Here is a 19068-nt window from a genome sequence, read left to right on the forward strand (position 1 = left end):
CTCCAGGCAGGTGGGAGAACAGACCAACCCCCACCTTGCTTCATGGTGCAGCTCTGGAAGGAGCAATGTTGGCAGCCCTGCTGGACTCAGTATGTTGCTGTGTCTCTTATGGGAAGCCTATGGATAGCTCTATTTTGCTCGTGTCTCTTGCCTCTGTATAGAGACCTATTTTCAGGTCCCTTTACACATTGACCCTTCTCACTACCTTTGGTCCATGTAGTCTTGATGGACTGCCAGGCTCTTGCTCTGTATTTCCATAGCACTATGTTGCCATAGCACTTTAGGTCGATGTTCAGGTTTCTCCACGTGAACTACGTGGCTGAGCCACCCCCTCCTGTTCAAGTCCAGGGTGGCCTTGTTGATACAGCTAATGAATGTTGAATGAACTCCAGACTGGTGTAGGTCTTCCATTTGTCCCTGTATCCTGTCTGTTCCCTCCTCATGGTTTCTTTGGATGCCTGAGAACACATCAAATGGGATTAGATACCTGTGTTTATGCCAACGGGAGCCTTCCCATCACATTGTACCTGGCTACCACTCGAGGTCTTGTCTTCCACTTTTCCGTGTCTGACCTGCATGTGTCTTTTGAATTCCAGAACCAGCCCAGCTCCGGCTGGTGAATGGCTCCAGCCGCTGCTCTGGGAGGGTCGAGGTCCTTCGTAACCAGCAGTGGGGGACTGTGTGTGATGACGACTGGGACCTGAGAGATGCAGAGGTGGTGTGCCGGCAGCTGGGCTGCGGGATGGCCGTGTCAGCTCCAGGCTCAGCTGAGTTTGGGCAGGGCTCCAGCCACATCTGGCTGCAAGGTGTTGAGTGCACAGGGACAGAAGCTGCCCTCTCCAAGTGCAGGGCCAGGCCCGAAGGAGTCCACCTCTGCCACCATGGAGAAGATGCTGGTGTGGTGTGCTCAGGTAGCTGTTGATCATCTGCCCATGAGCTTGTGGGTTCCAACACTGCAGGAGCTCAGTGGATTGCTTTTCCTTTCTTCTCTATGTCACTGCTCTTCCCACATGTGAATCTTGAACTCCAAGGCTAGACCGATGCTGAACAAGTGGGGATTTCCCCTCGGTGTCATATCAGGCACTGGGTCTCTCCTTTACCAGGTCCGCCACCAAGAGATGACGTGCTCTGCCTCTTTCCATTTCAGACCCTCCTGAGGTCCGGCTGGTGAACGGCTCCAACCGCTGCTCTGGGAGAGTCGAGGTGCTGCATAACCAGCAATGGGGAAGTGTGTGTGATGATGACTGGGACCTGGATGATGCACAAGTGGTGTGCCGGCAACTGGGCTGTGGTACAGCTATCTGGGCTCCACATGCAGCTCAGTTTGGGCTGGGGAATGACCCCATCTGGCTTGATGATGTGAACTGCGCAGGCTCAGAGGCTGCCCTCTCTGAGTGCAGGGCCAGGCCATGGGGCGAAAACAACTGTAACCACCGAGAAGCTGCCAGTGTGGTGTGTGCAGGTAAGCCACCTTCATTCCTTCATCACAGAATCACAGAATTTCTCGGTTGCAAGAGACCTCAAGATCATCGAGTCCAACCTCTGAGCTAACACTAGGAAGTCCTCCACTAAACCATATCACTAAGGTCTACAGCTAAACGTCTTTTAAAGACCTCCAGGGATGGTGACTCCACCACTTCCCTGGGCAGCCCGTTCCAATGCCTAACAACCCTTTCGGTAACGAAGTTCTTCCTAAGATCCAACCTAAAACTCCCCTGGCGCAACTTAAGCCCATTCCCCCTCGTCCTGTCTCCAGGCAGGTGGGAGAACAGACCAACCCCCACCTTGCTTCATGGTGCAGCTCTGGAAGGAGCAATGTTGGCAGCCCTGCTGGACTCAGTATGTTGCTGTGTCTCTTATGGGAAGCCTATGGATAGCTCTATTTTGCTCGTGTCTCTTGCCTCTGTATAGAGACCTATTTTCAGGTCCCTTTACACATTGACCCTTCTCACTACCTTTGGTCCATGTAGTCTTGATGGACTGCCAGGCTCTTGCTCTGTATTTCCATAGCACTATGTTGCCATAGCACTTTAGGTCGATGTTCAGGTTTCTCCACGTGAACTACGTGGCTGAGCCACCCCCTCCTGTTCAAGTCCAGGGTGGCCTTGTTGATACAGCTAATGAATGTTGAATGAACTCCAGACTGGTGTAGGTCTTCCATTTGTCCCTGTATCCTGTCTGTTCCCTCCTCATGGTTTCTTTGGATGCCTGAGAACACATCAAATGGGATTAGATACCTGTGTTTATGCCAACGGGAGCCTTCCCATCACATTGTACCTGGCTACCACTCGAGGTCTTGTCTTCCACTTTTCCGTGTCTGACCTGCATGTGTCTTTTGAATTCCAGAACCAGCCCAGCTCCGGCTGATGAATGGCTTCCAGCTCCGGCTGGTGAATGGCTCCAGCCGCTGCTCTGGGAGGGTCGAGGTCCTTCGTAACCAGCAGTGGGGGACTGTGTGTGATGACGACTGGGACCTGAGAGATGCAGAGGTGGTGTGCCGGCAGCTGGGCTGCGGGATGGCCGTGTCAGCTCCAGGCTCAGCTGAGTTTGGGCAGGGCTCCAGCCACATCTGGCTGCAAGGTGTTGAGTGCACAGGGACAGAAGCTGCCCTCTCCAAGTGCAGGGCCAGGCCCGAAGGAGTCCACCTCTGCCACCATGGAGAAGATGCTGGTGTGGTGTGCTCAGGTAGCTGTTGATCATCTGCCCATGAGCTTGTGGGTTCCAACACTGCAGGAGCTCAGTGGATTGCTTTTCCTTTCTTCTCTATGTCACTGCTCTTCCCACATGTGAATCTTGAACTCCAAGGCTAGACCGATGCTGAACAAGTGGGGATTTCCCCTCGGTGTCATATCAGGCACTGGGTCTCTCCTTTACCAGGTCCGCCACCAAGAGATGACGTGCTCTGCCTCTTTCCATTTCAGAGCCTCCTGAGGTCCGACTGGTGAACGGCTCCAACCGCTGCTCTGGGAGAGTCGAGGTGCTGCATAACCAGCAATGGGGAAGTGTGTGTGATGATGACTGGGACCTGGATGATGCACAAGTGGTGTGCCGGCAACTGGGCTGTGGTACAGCTATCTTGGCTCTGCATGCAGCTCAGTTTGGGCTGGGGAATGACCCCATCTGGCTTGATGATGTGAACTGCGCAGGCTCAGAGGCTGCCCTCTCTGAGTGCAGGGCCAGGCCATGGGGCGAAAACAACTGTAACCACCGAGAAGCTGCCAGTGTGGTGTGTGCAGGTAAGCCACCTTCATTCCTTCATCACAGAATCACAGAATTTCTCGGTTGCAAGAGACCTCAAGATCATCGAGTCCAACCTCTGAGCTAACACTAGGAAGTCCTCCACTAAACCATATCACTAAGGTCTACAGCTAAACGTCTTTTAAAGACCTCCAGGGATGGTGACTCCACCACTTCCCTGGGCAGCCCGTTCCAATGCCTAACAACCCTTTCGGTAACGAAGTTCTTCCTAAGATCCAACCTAAAACTCCCCTGGCGCAACTTAAGCCCATTCCCCCTCGTCCTGTCTCCAGGCAGGTGGGAGAACAGACCAACCCCCACCTTGCTTCATGGTGCAGCTCTGGAAGGAGCAATGTTGGCAGCCCTGCTGGACTCAGTATGTTGCTGTGTCTCTTATGGGAAGCCTATGGATAGCTCTATTTTGCTCGTGTCTCTTGCCTCTGTATAGAGACCTATTTTCAGGTCCCTTTACACATTGACCCTTCTCACTACCTTTGGTCCATGTAGTCTTGATGGACTGCCAGGCTCTTGCTCTGTATTTCCATAGCACTATGTTGCCATAGCACTTTAGGTCGATGTTCAGGTTTCTCCACGTGAACTACGTGGCTGAGCCACCCCCTCCTGTTCAAGTCCAGGGTGGCCTTGTTGATACAGCTAATGAATGTTGAATGAACTCCAGACTGGTGTAGGTCTTCCATTTGTCCCTGTATCCTGTCTGTTCCCTCCTCATGGTTTCTTTGGATGCCTGAGAACACATCAAATGGGATTAGATACCTGTGTTTATGCCAACGGGAGCCTTCCCATCACATTGTACCTGGCTACCACTCGAGGTCTTGTCTTCCACTTTTCCGTGTCTGACCTGCATGTGTCTTTTGAATTCCAGAACCAGCCCAGCTCCGGCTGATGAATGGCTTCCAGCTCCGGCTGGTGAATGGCTCCAGCCGCTGCTCTGGGAGGGTCGAGGTCCTTCGTAACCAGCAGTGGGGGACTGTGTGTGATGACGACTGGGACCTGAGAGATGCAGAGGTGGTGTGCCGGCAGCTGGGCTGCGGGATGGCCGTGTCAGCTCCAGGCTCAGCTGAGTTTGGGCAGGGCTCCAGCCACATCTGGCTGCAAGGTGTTGAGTGCACAGGGACAGAAGCTGCCCTCTCCAAGTGCAGGGCCAGGCCCGAAGGAGTCCACCTCTGCCACCATGGAGAAGATGCTGGTGTGGTGTGCTCAGGTAGCTGTTGATCATCTGCCCATGAGCTTGTGGGTTCCAACACTGCAGGAGCTCAGTGGATTGCTTTTCCTTTCTTCTCTATGTCACTGCTCTTCCCACATGTGAATCCTGAACTCCAAGGCTAGACCGATGCTGAACAAGTGGGGATTTCCCCTCGGTGTCATATCAGGCACTTGGTCTCTCCTTTACCAGGTCCGCCACTAAGAGATGACGTGCTCTGCCTCTTTCCATTTCAGAGCCTCCTGAGGTCCGACTGGTGAACGGCTCCAACCGCTGCTCTGGGAGAGTCGAGGTGCTGCATAACCAGCAATGGGGAAGTGTGTGTGATGATGACTGGGACCTGGATGATGCACAAGTGGTGTGCCGGCAACTGGGCTGTGGTACAGCTATCTGGGCTCCACATGCAGCTCAGTTTGGGCTGGGGAATGACCCCATCTGGCTTGATGATGTGAACTGCGCAGGCTCAGAGGCTGCCCTCTCTGAGTGCAGGGCCAGGCCATGGGGCGAAAACAACTGTAACCACCGAGAAGCTGCCAGTGTGGTGTGTGCAGGTAAGCCACCTTCATTCCTTCATCACAGAATCACAGAATTTCTCGGTTGCAAGAGACCTCAAGATCATCGAGTCCAACCTCTGAGCTAACACTAGGAAGTCCTCCACTAAACCATATCACTAAGGTCTACAGCTAAACGTCTTTTAAAGACCTCCAGGGATGGTGACTCCACCACTTCCCTGGGCAGCCCGTTCCAATGCCTAACAACCCTTTCGGTAACGAAGTTCTTCCTAAGATCCAACCTAAAACTCCCCTGGCGCAACTTAAGCCCATTCCCCCTCGTCCTGTCTCCAGGCAGGTGGGAGAACAGACCAACCCCCACCTTGCTTCATGGTGCAGCTCTGGAAGGAGCAATGTTGGCAGCCCTGCTGGACTCAGTATGTTGCTGTGTCTCTTATGGGAAGCCTATGGATAGCTCTATTTTGCTCGTGTCTCTTGCCTCTGTATAGAGACCTATTTTCAGGTCCCTTTACACATTGACCCTTCTCACTACCTTTGGTCCATGTAGTCTTGATGGACTGCCAGGCTCTTGCTCTGTATTTCCATAGCACTATGTTGCCATAGCACTTTGGGTCGATGTTCAGGTTTCTCCACGTGAACTACGTGGCTGAGCCACCCCCTCCTGTTCAAGTCCAGGGTGGCCTTGTTGATACAGCTAATGAATGTTGAATGAACTCCAGACTGGTGTAGGTCTTCCATTTGTCCCTGTATCCTGTCTGTTCCCTCCTCATGGTTTCTTTGGATGCCTGAGAACACATCAAATGGGATTAGATACCTGTGTTTATGCCAACGGGAGCCTTCCCATCACATTGTACCTGGCTACCACTCGAGGTCTTGTCTTCCACTTTTCCGTGTCTGACCTGCATGTGTCTTTTGAATTCCAGAACCAGCCCAGCTCCGGCTGGTGAATGGCTCCAGCCGCTGCTCTGGGAGGGTCGAGGTCCTTCGTAACCAGCAGTGGGGGACTGTGTGTGATGACGACTGGGACCTGAGAGATGCAGAGGTGGTGTGCCGGCAGCTGGGCTGCGGGATGGCCGTGTCAGCTCCAGGCTCAGCTGAGTTTGGGCAGGGCTCCAGCCACATCTGGCTGCAAGGTGTTGAGTGCACAGGGACAGAAGCTGCCCTCTCCAAGTGCAGGGCCAGGCCCGAAGGAGTCCACCTCTGCCACCATGGAGAAGATGCTGGTGTGGTGTGCTCAGGTAGCTGTTGATCATCTGCCCATGAGCTTGTGGGTTCCAACACTGCAGGAGCTCAGTGGATTGCTTTTCCTTTCTTCTCTATGTCACTGCTCTTCCCACATGTGAATCTTGAACTCCAAGGCTAGACCGATGCTGAACAAGTGGGGATTTCCCCTCGGTGTCATATCAGGCACTTGGTCTCTCCTTTACCAGGTCCGCCACCAAGAGATGACGTGCTCTGCCTCTTTCCATTTCAGAGCCTCCTGAGGTCCGGCTGGTGAACGGCTCAAACCGCTGCTCTGGGAGAGTCGAGGTGCTGCATAACCAGCAATGGGGAAGTGTGTGTGATGATGACTGGGACCTGGATGATGCACAAGTGGTGTGCCGGCAACTGGGCTGTGGTACAGCTATCTGGGCTCCACATGCAGCTCAGTTTGGGCTGGGGAATGACCCCATCTGGCTCGATGATATGAACTGCACAGGCTCAGAGGCTGCCCTCTCTGAGTGCAGGGCCAGGCCATGGGGCGAAAACAACTGTAACCACCGAGAAGCTGCCAGTGTGGTGTGTGCAGGTAAGCCACCTTCATTCCTTCATCACAGAATCACAGAATTTCTCGGTTGCAAGAGACCTCAAGATCATCGAGTCCAACCTCTGAGCTAACACTAGGAAGTCCTCCACTAAACCATATCACTAAGGTCTACAGCTAAACGTCTTTTAAAGACCTCCAGGGATGGTGACTCCACCACTTCCCTGGGCAGCCCGTTCCAATGCCTAACAACCCTTTCGGTAACGAAGTTCTTCCTAAGATCCAACCTAAAACTCCCCTGGCGCAACTTAAGCCCATTCCCCCTCGTCCTGTCTCCAGGCAGGTGGGAGAACAGACCAACCCCCACCTTGCTTCATGGTGCAGCTCTGGAAGGAGCAATGTTGGCAGCCCTGCTGGACTCAGTATGTTGCTGTGTCTCTTATGGGAAGCCTATGGATAGCTCTATTTTGCTCGTGTCTCTTGCCTCTGTATAGAGACCTATTTTCAGGTCCCTTTACACATTGACCCTTCTCACTACCTTTGGTCCATGTAGTCTTGATGGACTGCCAGGCTCTTGCTCTGTATTTCCATAGCACTATGTTGCCATAGCACTTTAGGTCGATGTTCAGGTTTCTCCACGTGAACTACGTGGCTGAGCCACCCCCTCCTGTTCAAGTCCAGGGTGGCCTTGTTGATACAGCTAATGAATGTTGAATGAACTCCAGACTGGTGTAGGTCTTCCATTTGTCCCTGTATCCTGTCTGTTCCCTCCTCATGGTTTCTTTGGATGCCTGAGAACACATCAAATGGGATTAGATACCTGTGTTTATGCCAACGGGAGCCTTCCCATCACATTGTACCTGGCTACCACTCGAGGTCTTGTCTTCCACTTTTCTGTGTCTGACCTGCATGTGTCTTTTGAATTCCAGAACCAGCCCAGCTCCGGCTGGTGAATGGCTTCCAGCTCCGGCTGGTGAATGGCTCCAGCCGCTGCTCTGGGAGGGTCGAGGTCCTTCGTAACCAGCAGTGGGGGACTGTGTGTGATGACGACTGGGACCTGAGAGATGCAGAGGTGGTGTGCCGGCAGCTGGGCTGCGGGATGGCCGTGTCAGCTCCAGGCTCAGCTGAGTTTGGGCAGGGCTCCAGCCACATCTGGCTGCAAGGTGTTGAGTGCACAGGGACAGAAGCTGCCCTCTCCAAGTGCAGGGCCAGGCCCGAAGGAGTCCACCTCTGCCACCATGGAGAAGATGCTGGTGTGGTGTGCTCAGGTAGCTGTTGATCATCTGCCCATGAGCTTGTGGGTTCCAACACTGCAGGAGCTCAGTGGATTGCTTTTCCTTTCTTCTCTATGTCACTGCTCTTCCCACATGTGAATCTTGAACTCCAAGGCTAGACCGATGCTGAACAAGTGGGGATTCCCTCTCGGTGTCATATCAGGCACTTGGTCTCTCCTTTACCAGGTCCGCCACCAAGAGATGACGTGCTCTGCCTCTTTCCATTTCAGAGCCTCCTGAGGTCCGGCTGGTGAACAGCTCAAACCGCTGCTCTGGGAGAGTCGAGGTGCTGCATAACCAGCAATGGGGAAGTGTGTGTGATGATGACTGGGACCTGGATGATGCACAAGTGGTGTGCAGGCAACTGGGCTGTGGTACAGCTATCTTGGCTCCGCATGCAGCTCAGTTTGGGCTGGGGAATGACCCCATCTGGCTTGATGATGTGAACTGCGCAGGCTCAGAGGCTGCCCTCTCTGAGTGCAGGGCCAGGCCATGGGGCGAAAACAACTGTAACCACCGAGAAGCTGCCAGTGTGGTGTGTGCAGGTAAGCCACCTTCATTCCTTCATCACAGAATCACAGAATTTCTCGGTTGCAAGAGACCTCAAGATCATCGAGTCCAACCTCTGAGCTAACACTAGGAAGTCCTCCACTAAACCATATCACTAAGGTCTACAGCTAAACGTCTTTTAAAGACCTCCAGGGATGGTGACTCCACCACTTCCCTGGGCAGCCCGTTCCAATGCCTAACAACCCTTTCGGTAACGAAGTTCTTCCTAAGATCCAACCTAAAACTCCCCTGGCGCAACTTAAGCCCATTCCCCCTCGTCCTGTCTCCAGGCAGGTGGGAGAACAGACCAACCCCCACCTTGCTTCATGGTGCAGCTCTGGAAGGAGCAATGTTGGCAGCCCTGCTGGACTCAGTATGTTGCTGTGTCTCTTATGGGAAGCCTATGGATAGCTCTATTTTGCTCGTGTCTCTTGCCTCTGTATAGAGACCTATTTTCAGGTCCCTTTACACATTGACCCTTCTCACTACCTTTGGTCCATGTAGTCTTGATGGACTGCCAGGCTCTTGCTCTGTATTTCCATAGCACTATGTTGCCATAGCACTTTGGGTCGATGTTCAGGTTTCTCCACGTGAACTACGTGGCTGAGCCACCCCCTCCTGTTCAAGTCCAGGGTGGCCTTGTTGATACAGCTAATGAATGTTGAATGAACTCCAGACTGGTGTAGGTCTTCCATTTGTCCCTGTATCCTGTCTGTTCCCTCCTCATGGTTTCTTTGGATGCCTGAGAACACATCAAATGGGATTAGATACCTGTGTTTATGCCAACGGGAGCCTTCCCATCACATTGTACCTGGCTACCACTCGAGGTCTTGTCTTCCACTTTTCCGTGTCTGACCTGCATGTGTCTTTTGAATTCCAGAACCAGCCCAGCTCCGGCTGGTGAATGGCTCCAGCCGCTGCTCTGGGAGGGTCGAGGTCCTTCGTAACCAGCAGTGGGGGACTGTGTGTGATGACGACTGGGACCTGAGAGATGCAGAGGTGGTGTGCCGGCAGCTGGGCTGCGGGATGGCCGTGTCAGCTCCAGGCTCAGCTGAGTTTGGGCAGGGCTCCAGCCACATCTGGCTGCAAGGTGTTGAGTGCACAGGGACAGAAGCTGCCCTCTCCAAGTGCAGGGCCAGGCCCGAAGGAGTCCACCTCTGCCACCATGGAGAAGATGCTGGTGTGGTGTGCTCAGGTAGCTGTTGATCATCTGCCCATGAGCTTGTGGGTTCCAACACTGCAGGAGCTCAGTGGATTGCTTTTCCTTTCTTCTCTATGTCACTGCTCTTCCCACATGTGAATCTTGAACTCCAAGGCTAGACCGATGCTGAACAAGTGGGGATTCCCTCTCGGTGTCATATCAGGCACTTGGTCTCTCCTTTACCAGGTCCGCCACCAAGAGATGACGTGCTCTGCCTCTTTCCATTTCAGAGCCTCCTGAGGTCCGACTGGTGAACGGCTCCAACCGCTGCTCTGGGAGAGTCGAGGTGCTGCATAACCAGCAATGGGGAAGTGTGTGTGATGATGACTGGGACCTGGATGATGCACAAGTGGTGTGCCGGCAACTGGGCTGTGGTACAGCTATCTGGGCTCCACATGCAGCTCAGTTTGGGCTGGGGAATGACCCCATCTGGCTTGATGATGTGAACTGCGCAGGCTCAGAGGCTGCCCTCTCTGAGTGCAGGGCCAGGCCATGGGGCGAAAACAACTGTAACCACCGAGAAGCTGCCAGTGTGGTGTGTGCAGGTAAGCCACCTTCATTCCTTCATCACAGAATCACAGAATTTCTCGGTTGCAAGAGACCTCAAGATCATCGAGTCCAACCTCTGAGCTAACACTAGGAAGTCCTCCACTAAACCATATCACTAAGGTCTACAGCTAAACGTCTTTTAAAGACCTCCAGGGATGGTGACTCCACCACTTCCCTGGGCAGCCCGTTCCAATGCCTAACAACCCTTTCGGTAACGAAGTTCTTCCTAAGATCCAACCTAAAACTCCCCTGGCGCAACTTAAGCCCATTCCCCCTCGTCCTGTCTCCAGGCAGGTGGGAGAACAGACCAACCCCCACCTTGCTTCATGGTGCAGCTCTGGAAGGAGCAATGTTGGCAGCCCTGCTGGACTCAGTATGTTGCTGTGTCTCTTATGGGAAGCCTATGGATAGCTCTATTTTGCTCGTGTCTCTTGCCTCTGTATAGAGACCTATTTTCAGGTCCCTTTACACATTGACCCTTCTCACTACCTTTGGTCCATGTAGTCTTGATGGACTGCCAGGCTCTTGCTCTGTATTTCCATAGCACTATGTTGCCATAGCACTTTAGGTCGATGTTCAGGTTTCTCCACGTGAACTACGTGGCTGAGCCACCCCCTCCTGTTCAAGTCCAGGGTGGCCTTGTTGATACAGCTAATGAATGTTGAATGAACTCCAGACTGGTGTAGGTCTTCCATTTGTCCCTGTATCCTGTCTGTTCCCTCCTCATGGTTTCTTTGGATGCCTGAGAACACATCAAATGGGATTAGATACCTGTGTTTATGCCAACGGGAGCCTTCCCATCACATTGTACCTGGCTACCACTCGAGGTCTTGTCTTCCACTTTTCCGTGTCTGACCTGCATGTGTCTTTTGAATTCCAGAACCAGCCCAGCTCCGGCTGATGAATGGCTTCCAGCTCCGGCTGGTGAATGGCTCCAGCCGCTGCTCTGGGAGGGTCGAGGTCCTTCGTAACCAGCAGTGGGGGACTGTGTGTGATGACGACTGGGACCTGAGAGATGCAGAGGTGGTGTGCCGGCAGCTGGGCTGCGGGATGGCCGTGTCAGCTCCAGGCTCAGCTGAGTTTGGGCAGGGCTCCAGCCACATCTGGCTGCAAGGTGTTGAGTGCACAGGGACAGAAGCTGCCCTCTCCAAGTGCAGGGCCAGGCCCGAAGGAGTCCACCTCTGCCACCATGGAGAAGATGCTGGTGTGGTGTGCTCAGGTAGCTGTTGATCATCTGCCCATGAGCTTGTGGGTTCCAACACTGCAGGAGCTCAGTGGATTGCTTTTCCTTTCTTCTCTATGTCACTGCTCTTCCCACATGTGAATCTTGAACTCCAAGGCTAGACCGATGCTGAACAAGTGGGGATTCCCTCTCGGTGTCATATCAGGCACTTGGTCTCTCCTTTACCAGGTCCGCCACCAAGAGATGACGTGCTCTGCCTCTTTCCATTTCAGAGCCTCCTGAGGTCCGGCTGGTGAACAGCTCAAACCGCTGCTCTGGGAGAGTCGAGGTGCTGCATAACCAGCAATGGGGAAGTGTGTGTGATGATGACTGGGACCTGGATGATGCACAAGTGGTGTGCCGGCAACTGGGCTGTGGTACAGCTATCTTGGCTCCGCATGCAGCTCAGTTTGGGCTGGGGAATGACCCCATCTGGCTTGATGATGTGAACTGCGCAGGCTCAGAGGCTGCCCTCTCTGAGTGCAGGGCCAGGCCATGGGGCGAAAACAACTGTAACCACCGAGAAGCTGCCAGTGTGGTGTGTGCAGGTAAGCCACCTTCATTCCTTCATCACAGAATCACAGAATTTCTCGGTTGCAAGAGACCTCAAGATCATCGAGTCCAACCTCTGAGCTAACACTAGGAAGTCCTCCACTAAACCATATCACTAAGGTCTACAGCTAAACGTCTTTTAAAGACCTCCAGGGATGGTGACTCCACCACTTCCCTGGGCAGCCCGTTCCAATGCCTAACAACCCTTTCGGTAACGAAGTTCTTCCTAAGATCCAACCTAAAACTCCCCTGGCGCAACTTAAGCCCATTCCCCCTCGTCCTGTCTCCAGGCAGGTGGGAGAACAGACCAACCCCCACCTTGCTTCATGGTGCAGCTCTGGAAGGAGCAATGTTGGCAGCCCTGCTGGACTCAGTATGTTGCTGTGTCTCTTATGGGAAGCCTATGGATAGCTCTATTTTGCTCGTGTCTCTTGCCTCTGTATAGAGACCTATTTTCAGGTCCCTTTACACATTGACCCTTCTCACTACCTTTGGTCCATGTAGTCTTGATGGACTGCCAGGCTCTTGCTCTGTATTTCCATAGCACTATGTTGCCATAGCACTTTAGGTCGATGTTCAGGTTTCTCCACGTGAACTACGTGGCTGAGCCACCCCCTCCTGTTCAAGTCCAGGGTGGCCTTGTTGATACAGCTAATGAATGTTGAATGAACTCCAGACTGGTGTAGGTCTTCCATTTGTCCCTGTATCCTGTCTGTTCCCTCCTCATGGTTTCTTTGGATGCCTGAGAACACATCAAATGGGATTAGATACCTGTGTTTATGCCAACGGGAGCCTTCCCATCACATTGTACCTGGCTACCACTCGAGGTCTTGTCTTCCACTTTTCCGTGTCTGACCTGCATGTGTCTTTTGAATTCCAGAACCAGCCCAGCTCCGGCTGATGAATGGCTTCCAGCTCCGGCTGGTGAATGGCTCCAGCCGCTGCTCTGGGAGGGTCGAGGTCCTTCGTAACCAGCAGTGGGGGACTGTGTGTGATGACGACTGGGACCTGAGAGATGCAGAGGTGGTGTGCCGGCAGCTGGGCTGCGGGATGGCCGTGTCAGCTCCAGGCTCAGCTGAGTTTGGGCAGGGCTCCAGCCACATCTGGCTGCAAGGTGTTGAGTGCACAGGGACAGAAGCTGCCCTCTCCAAGTGCAGGGCCAGGCCCGAAGGAGTCCACCTCTGCCACCATGGAGAAGATGCTGGTGTGGTGTGCTCAGGTAGCTGTTGATCATCTGCCCATGAGCTTGTGGGTTCCAACACTGCAGGAGCTCAGTGGATTGCTTTTCCTTTCTTCTCTATGTCACTGCTCTTCCCACATGTGAATCTTGAACTCCAAGGCTAGACCGATGCTGAACAAGTGGGGATTCCCTCTCGGTGTCATATCAGGCACTGGGTCTCTCCTTTACCAGGTCCGCCACTAAGAGATGACGTGCTCTGCCTCTTTCCATTTCAGAGCCTCCTGAGGTCCGACTGGTGAACGGCTCCAACCGCTGCTCTGGGAGAGTCGAGGTGCTGCATAACCAGCAATGGGGAAGTGTGTGTGATGATGACTGGGACCTGGATGATGCACAAGTGGTGTGCCGGCAACTGGGCTGTGGTACAGCTATCTGGGCTCCACATGCAGCTCAGTTTGGGCTGGGGAATGACCCCATCTGGCTTGATGATGTGAACTGCGCAGGCTCAGAGGCTGCCCTCTCTGAGTGCAGGGCCAGGCCATGGGGCGAAAACAACTGTAACCACCGAGAAGCTGCCAGTGTGGTGTGTGCAGGTAAGCCACCTTCATTCCTTCATCACAGAATCACAGAATTTCTCGGTTGCAAGAGACCTCAAGATCATCGAGTCCAACCTCTGAGCTAACACTAGGAAGTCCTCCACTAAACCATATCACTAAGGTCTACAGCTAAACGTCTTTTAAAGACCTCCAGGGATGGTGACTCCACCACTTCCCTGGGCAGCCCGTTCCAATGCCTAACAACCCTTTCGGTAACGAAGTTCTTCCTAAGATCCAACCTAAAACTCCCCTGGCGCAACTTAAGCCCATTCCCCCTCGTCCTGTCTCCAGGCAGGTGGGAGAACAGACCAACCCCCACCTTGCTTCATGGTGCAGCTCTGGAAGGAGCAATGTTGGCAGCCCTGCTGGACTCAGTATGTTGCTGTGTCTCTTATGGGAAGCCTATGGATAGCTCTATTTTGCTCGTGTCTCTTGCCTCTGTATAGAGACCTATTTTCAGGTCCCTTTACACATTGACCCTTCTCACTACCTTTGGTCCATGTAGTCTTGATGGACTGCCAGGCTCTTGCTCTGTATTTCCATAGCACTATGTTGCCATAGCACTTTAGGTCGATGTTCAGGTTTCTCCACGTGAACTACGTGGCTGAGCCACCCCCTCCTGTTCAAGTCCAGGGTGGCCTTGTTGATACAGCTAATGAATGTTGAATGAACTCCAGACTGGTGTAGGTCTTCCATTTGTCCCTGTATCCTGTCTGTTCCCTCCTCATGGTTTCTTTGGATGCCTGAGAACACATCAAATGGGATTAGATACCTGTGTTTATGCCAACGGGAGCCTTCCCATCACATTGTACCTGGCTACCACTCGAGGTCTTGTCTTCCACTTTTCCGTGTCTGACCTGCATGTGTCTTTTGAATTCCAGAACCAGCCCAGCTCCGGCTGGTGAATGGCTCCAGCCGCTGCTCTGGGAGGGTCGAGGTCCTTCGTAACCAGCAGTGGGGGACTGTGTGTGATGACGACTGGGACCTGAGAGATGCAGAGGTGGTGTGCCGGCAGCTGGGCTGCGGGATGGCCGTGTCAGCTCCAGGCTCAGCTGAGTTTGGGCAGGGCTCCAGCCACATCTGGCTGCAAGGTGTTGAGTGCACAGGGACAGAAGCTGCCCTCTCCAAGTGCAGGGCCAGGCCCGAAGGAGTCCACCTCTGCCACCATGGAGAAGATGCTGGTGTGGTGTGCTCAGGTAGCTGTTGATCATCTGCCCATGAGCTTGTGGGTTCCAACACTGCAGGAGCTCAGTGGATTGCTTTTCCTTTCTTCTCTATGTCACTGCTCTTCCCACATGTGAATCTTGAACTCCAAGGCTAGACCGATGCTGAACAAGTGGGGATTTCCCCTCGGTGTCATATCAGGCACTTGGTCTCTCCTTTACCAGGTCCGCCACCAAGAGATGACGTGCTCTGCCTCTTTCCATTTCAGACCCTCCTGAGGTCCGGCTGGTGAACGGCTCCAACCGCTGCTCTGGGAGAGTCGAGGTGCTGCATAACCAGCAATGGGGAAGTGTGTGTGATGATGACTGGGACCTGGATGATGCACAAGTGGTGTGCCGGCAACTGGGCTGTGGTACAGCTATCTGGGCTCCACATGCAGCTCAGTTTGGGCTGGGGAATGACCCCATCTGGCTTGATGATGTGAACTGCACAGGCTCAGAGGCTGCCCTCTCTGAGTGCAGGGCCAGGCCATGGGGCGAAAACAACTGTAATCACCGAGAAGCTGCCAGTGTGGTGTGTGCAGGTAAGCCACCTTCATTCCTTCATCACAGAATCACAGAATTTCTTGGTTGCAAGAGACCTCAAGATCATCGAGTCCAACCTCTGAGCTAACACTAGGAAGTCCTCCACTAAACCATATCACTAAGGTCTACAGCTAAACGTCTTTTAAAGACCTCCAGGGATGGTGACTCCACCACTTCCCTGGGCAGCCCGTTCCAATGCCTAACAACCCTTTCGGTAACGAAGTTCTTCCTAAGATCCAACCTAAAACTCCCCTGGCGCAACTTAAGCCCATTCCCCCTCGTCCTGTCTCCAGGCAGGTGGGAGAACAGACCAACCCCCACCTTGCTTCATGGTGCAGCTCTGGAAGGAGCAATGTTGGCAGCCCTGCTGGACTCAGTATGTTGCTGTGTCTCTTATGGGAAGCCTATGGATAGCTCTATTTTGCTCGTGTCTCTTGCCTCTGTATAGAGACCTATTTTCAGGTCCCTTTACACATTGACCCTTCTCACTACCTTTGGTCCATGTAGTCTTGATGGACTGCCAGGCTCTTGCTCTGTATTTCCATAGCACTATGTTGCCATAGCACTTTAGGTCGATGTTCAGGTTTCTCCACGTGAACTACGTGGCTGAGCCACCCCCTCCTGTTCAAGTCCAGGGTGGCCTTGTTGATACAGCTAATGAATATTGAATGAACTCCAGACTGGTGTAGGTCTTCCATTTGTCCCTGTATCCTGTCTGTTCCCTCCTCATGGTTTCTTTGGATGCCTGAGAACACATCAAATGGGATTAGATACCTGTGTTTATGCCAACGGGAGCCTTCCCATCACATTGTACCTGGCTACCACTCGAGGTCTTGTCTTCCACTTTTCCGTGTCTGACCTGCATGTGTCTTTTGAATTCCAGAACCAGCCCAGCTCCGGCTGATGAATGGCTTCCAGCTCCGGCTGGTGAATGGCTCCAGCCGCTGCTCTGGGAGGGTCGAGGTCCTTCGTAACCAGCAGTGGGGGACTGTGTGTGATGACGGCTGGAACCTGAGAGATGCAGAGGTGGTGTGCCGGCAGCTGGGCTGCGGGATGGCCGTGTCAGCTCCAGGCTCAGCTGAGTTTGGGCAGGGCTCCAGCCACATCTGGCTGCAAGGTGTTGAGTGCACAGGGACAGAAGCTGCCCTCTCCAAGTGCAGGGCCAGGCCCGAAGGAGTCCACCTCTGCCACCATGGAGAAGATGCTGGTGTGGTGTGCTCAGGTAGCTGTTGATCATCTGCCCATGAGCTTGTGGGTTCCAACACTGTAGGAGCTCAGTGGATTGCTTTTCCTTTCTTCTCTATGTCACTGCTCTTCCCACATGTGAATGGACAAATCTCATAATGTGTTCTCCTCATGGCCAGTAAAATAGAAATTTTCCTATAGGACATCTGTACGCAGTGAATTATCCTGGAATGGATGCACTTGCTTGGAAACCACCCACACTGAGGTACTCTCCTTTATTAATCTGGTATATCCTGCAGAACACTCCATCTTAACTGGTCACCCAGGTTTCTTTAAGGAAAGAAACCTGTGGTTGTGGGATATGGTTTGCAGAAAGGACCATTTTGCAGTCATCCAGCCCTGCCAATGCCCACTGCAAATAAGTTGCTCTACAGAATGAACAGTCAGACCAATGGCACGTTGAGTGGCCTTGACTTCCCCTTGAGTGGTCCACCAAAGTGGTCCACCTCTGGGGCAAAGGCAGCTGTGATGCACAGGGACCTAACAGAAGCTCTCTTGGTGTCTCCTCTTTGGAATCATATATCACAGAATAATACAGATTGGAAAGGATCTCTGGAGATCATCGATCTAGTCCTCCATTCACTGTGAGACCAACTAAACCTTGTTAATGGACTTGACCAGTGAAAATGTAAAAGTCCCCAGGGATGAGGGTCCTGGTGCCTTTCTGGTCTCTGTTACAATATTTAACCATCCTTATGTGGAAAAAGAATATTTTCCGCTATCTAATGAGAATTTCTATTGGTGCACATTGTGCCTGTTTCTTCTTGTCCTTGCGTACTGCTAATTATCTCCTCGATTAGCTCTGGATAAAGGAGCTAATCTTTTAATCTTTTCTCTTTCTGTCCCCTGCCCCTCTTTCACATTAACATCATATTTCCAGCTGGTTTACTTATGCTCTTGGTTGTTGGATGGTCCTTCAAGTGGGAGCATCTCCTTAAATGCTCCTCTTTGTTGCCTGCTCCACTTGTTCATTAAGCAGGAGCTCTGAGCTTTGCTCTGTTCCCAGCTCCCCCTTGGGAAGGATATCGGGGATATTTCATCTTTATCCAACAGCTGAGAAAGGATCAGGAACTGTGTCTGTGCCTGAGTTTTTAAGGATGTGGTAGAGACTCTTGGAAACCAGGGTTGAGTGGTTGGAGACACCTTTGTTGAACATCTGCATGTTGTCTTTTTGGGAATGAGGGATGGGGTTGGGTATGATGCTGCCAGTTTTACCAGCATTGTTCTCAAGCTTTTTCACCTCAGGAAAAGGACAGGGCAGTGGGAAGGCACCAAGACTGAGCAGATCCAAAGGGCTGGGTTGTCCAGAGATGTTCCTATGAGTGGTGTGTTGGAGTCCAAAAGAACATGCCCATCTATCTCACTCATGGCAAGGTCACTCCTAGGCCCATGTGTGACCCAACCAAGGAGATATCTTTTCCAGGTTGCATCCTGTTTCTTTGCCAAGTGCTGAAACTTTATGTTGAAAGGAATGCCATCTGTAGGCTCTTTGCATGTAGGAGGAAGCTTGGGTGGGTGGATCAGCATGTAGTTTTGATGGTGGGAAAAATCTTTGGGATGAAGGGTGCTGCGTGTGGACCAAACGTTTGATCAAGGGTGGTTTCTGCAAAGGAGACTTCATGTCTGAGTACTGGCAGTCAACAGTGTATACCCTGTGCTGCTGGTATTAGTCAAGTCAACTTGATTTGTGCTGTCTCCAAAGCAGTGAGCATCCTCAATGGTGTTGTAAAAGAGGAGGAAAACTCAGGCAGCACTGCCTAGGATGCCTAGATCGACCCACTGACTGAATCCTTGTGGTCTGCAGGCTTTGTACACATGGACCAGCTGGCTGACATGTCCACCTAGATGCCTGGAGCAGAGCAAGTGGAGGCAAAGGAGTCTCACGCTGATGATGCCAGCAACAAGTGAGCTCAGTTCCTGTGACCATCCCAGATACAAGACTCCAGCTGATGCAGCTCCATCCCAGTGCACAGCCCTGTCACCATGAAGGGCCCTGGACGATCCCTTCTCTACAGAGTGAAATCACCAGAGATTGACCCATTGTCAGCTCCATGCCCACATCAGCCAGCCACCCGAAGTGATACAGGGCATGAAGCACCAGCTGGCAGAAATGGTCTGTGTGCACAAGAGAAGTGATGCATAGAAATATTTCAGGTTCCTGTTTTCATTTTTTTTTCTTGGTGCATTTGTGAAAATAAAAAAATAATAATTCTGTAACACATAAGCAATGTTTTACTATT

General features: G+C 52.6%; 1 protein-coding gene across 1 annotated transcript; it reads left to right on the forward strand.

Annotated features, from left to right (window-relative positions):
- The first annotated feature begins 219 nt into the window (after nucleotides 1-219).
- Nucleotides 220-19052, forward strand: LOC119717002 (scavenger receptor cysteine-rich domain-containing protein DMBT1-like). Its single transcript, XM_072032091.1, has 20 exons — nucleotides 220-911; nucleotides 1148-1462; nucleotides 2347-2685; nucleotides 2922-3236; nucleotides 4121-4459; nucleotides 4696-5010; nucleotides 5895-6209; nucleotides 6446-6844; nucleotides 7645-7983; nucleotides 8220-8534; nucleotides 9419-9733; nucleotides 9970-10284; nucleotides 11169-11507; nucleotides 11744-12058; nucleotides 12943-13281; nucleotides 13518-13832; nucleotides 14717-15031; nucleotides 15268-15582; nucleotides 16467-16805; nucleotides 18633-19052. Exons 1-20 carry the CDS (start codon nucleotides 743-745, stop codon nucleotides 18671-18673), a joined length of 6108 nt encoding a protein of 2035 aa, XP_071888192.1. The 5' UTR covers nucleotides 220-742; the 3' UTR covers nucleotides 18674-19052.
- The last annotated feature ends 16 nt before the right edge of the window (nucleotides 19053-19068 follow it).

This window comes from Anas platyrhynchos, chromosome 36 (assembly GCF_047663525.1).
Source record: "Anas platyrhynchos isolate ZD024472 breed Pekin duck chromosome 36, IASCAAS_PekinDuck_T2T, whole genome shotgun sequence".
Classification (NCBI taxonomy): Eukaryota; Metazoa; Chordata; class Aves; order Anseriformes; family Anatidae; genus Anas; species Anas platyrhynchos.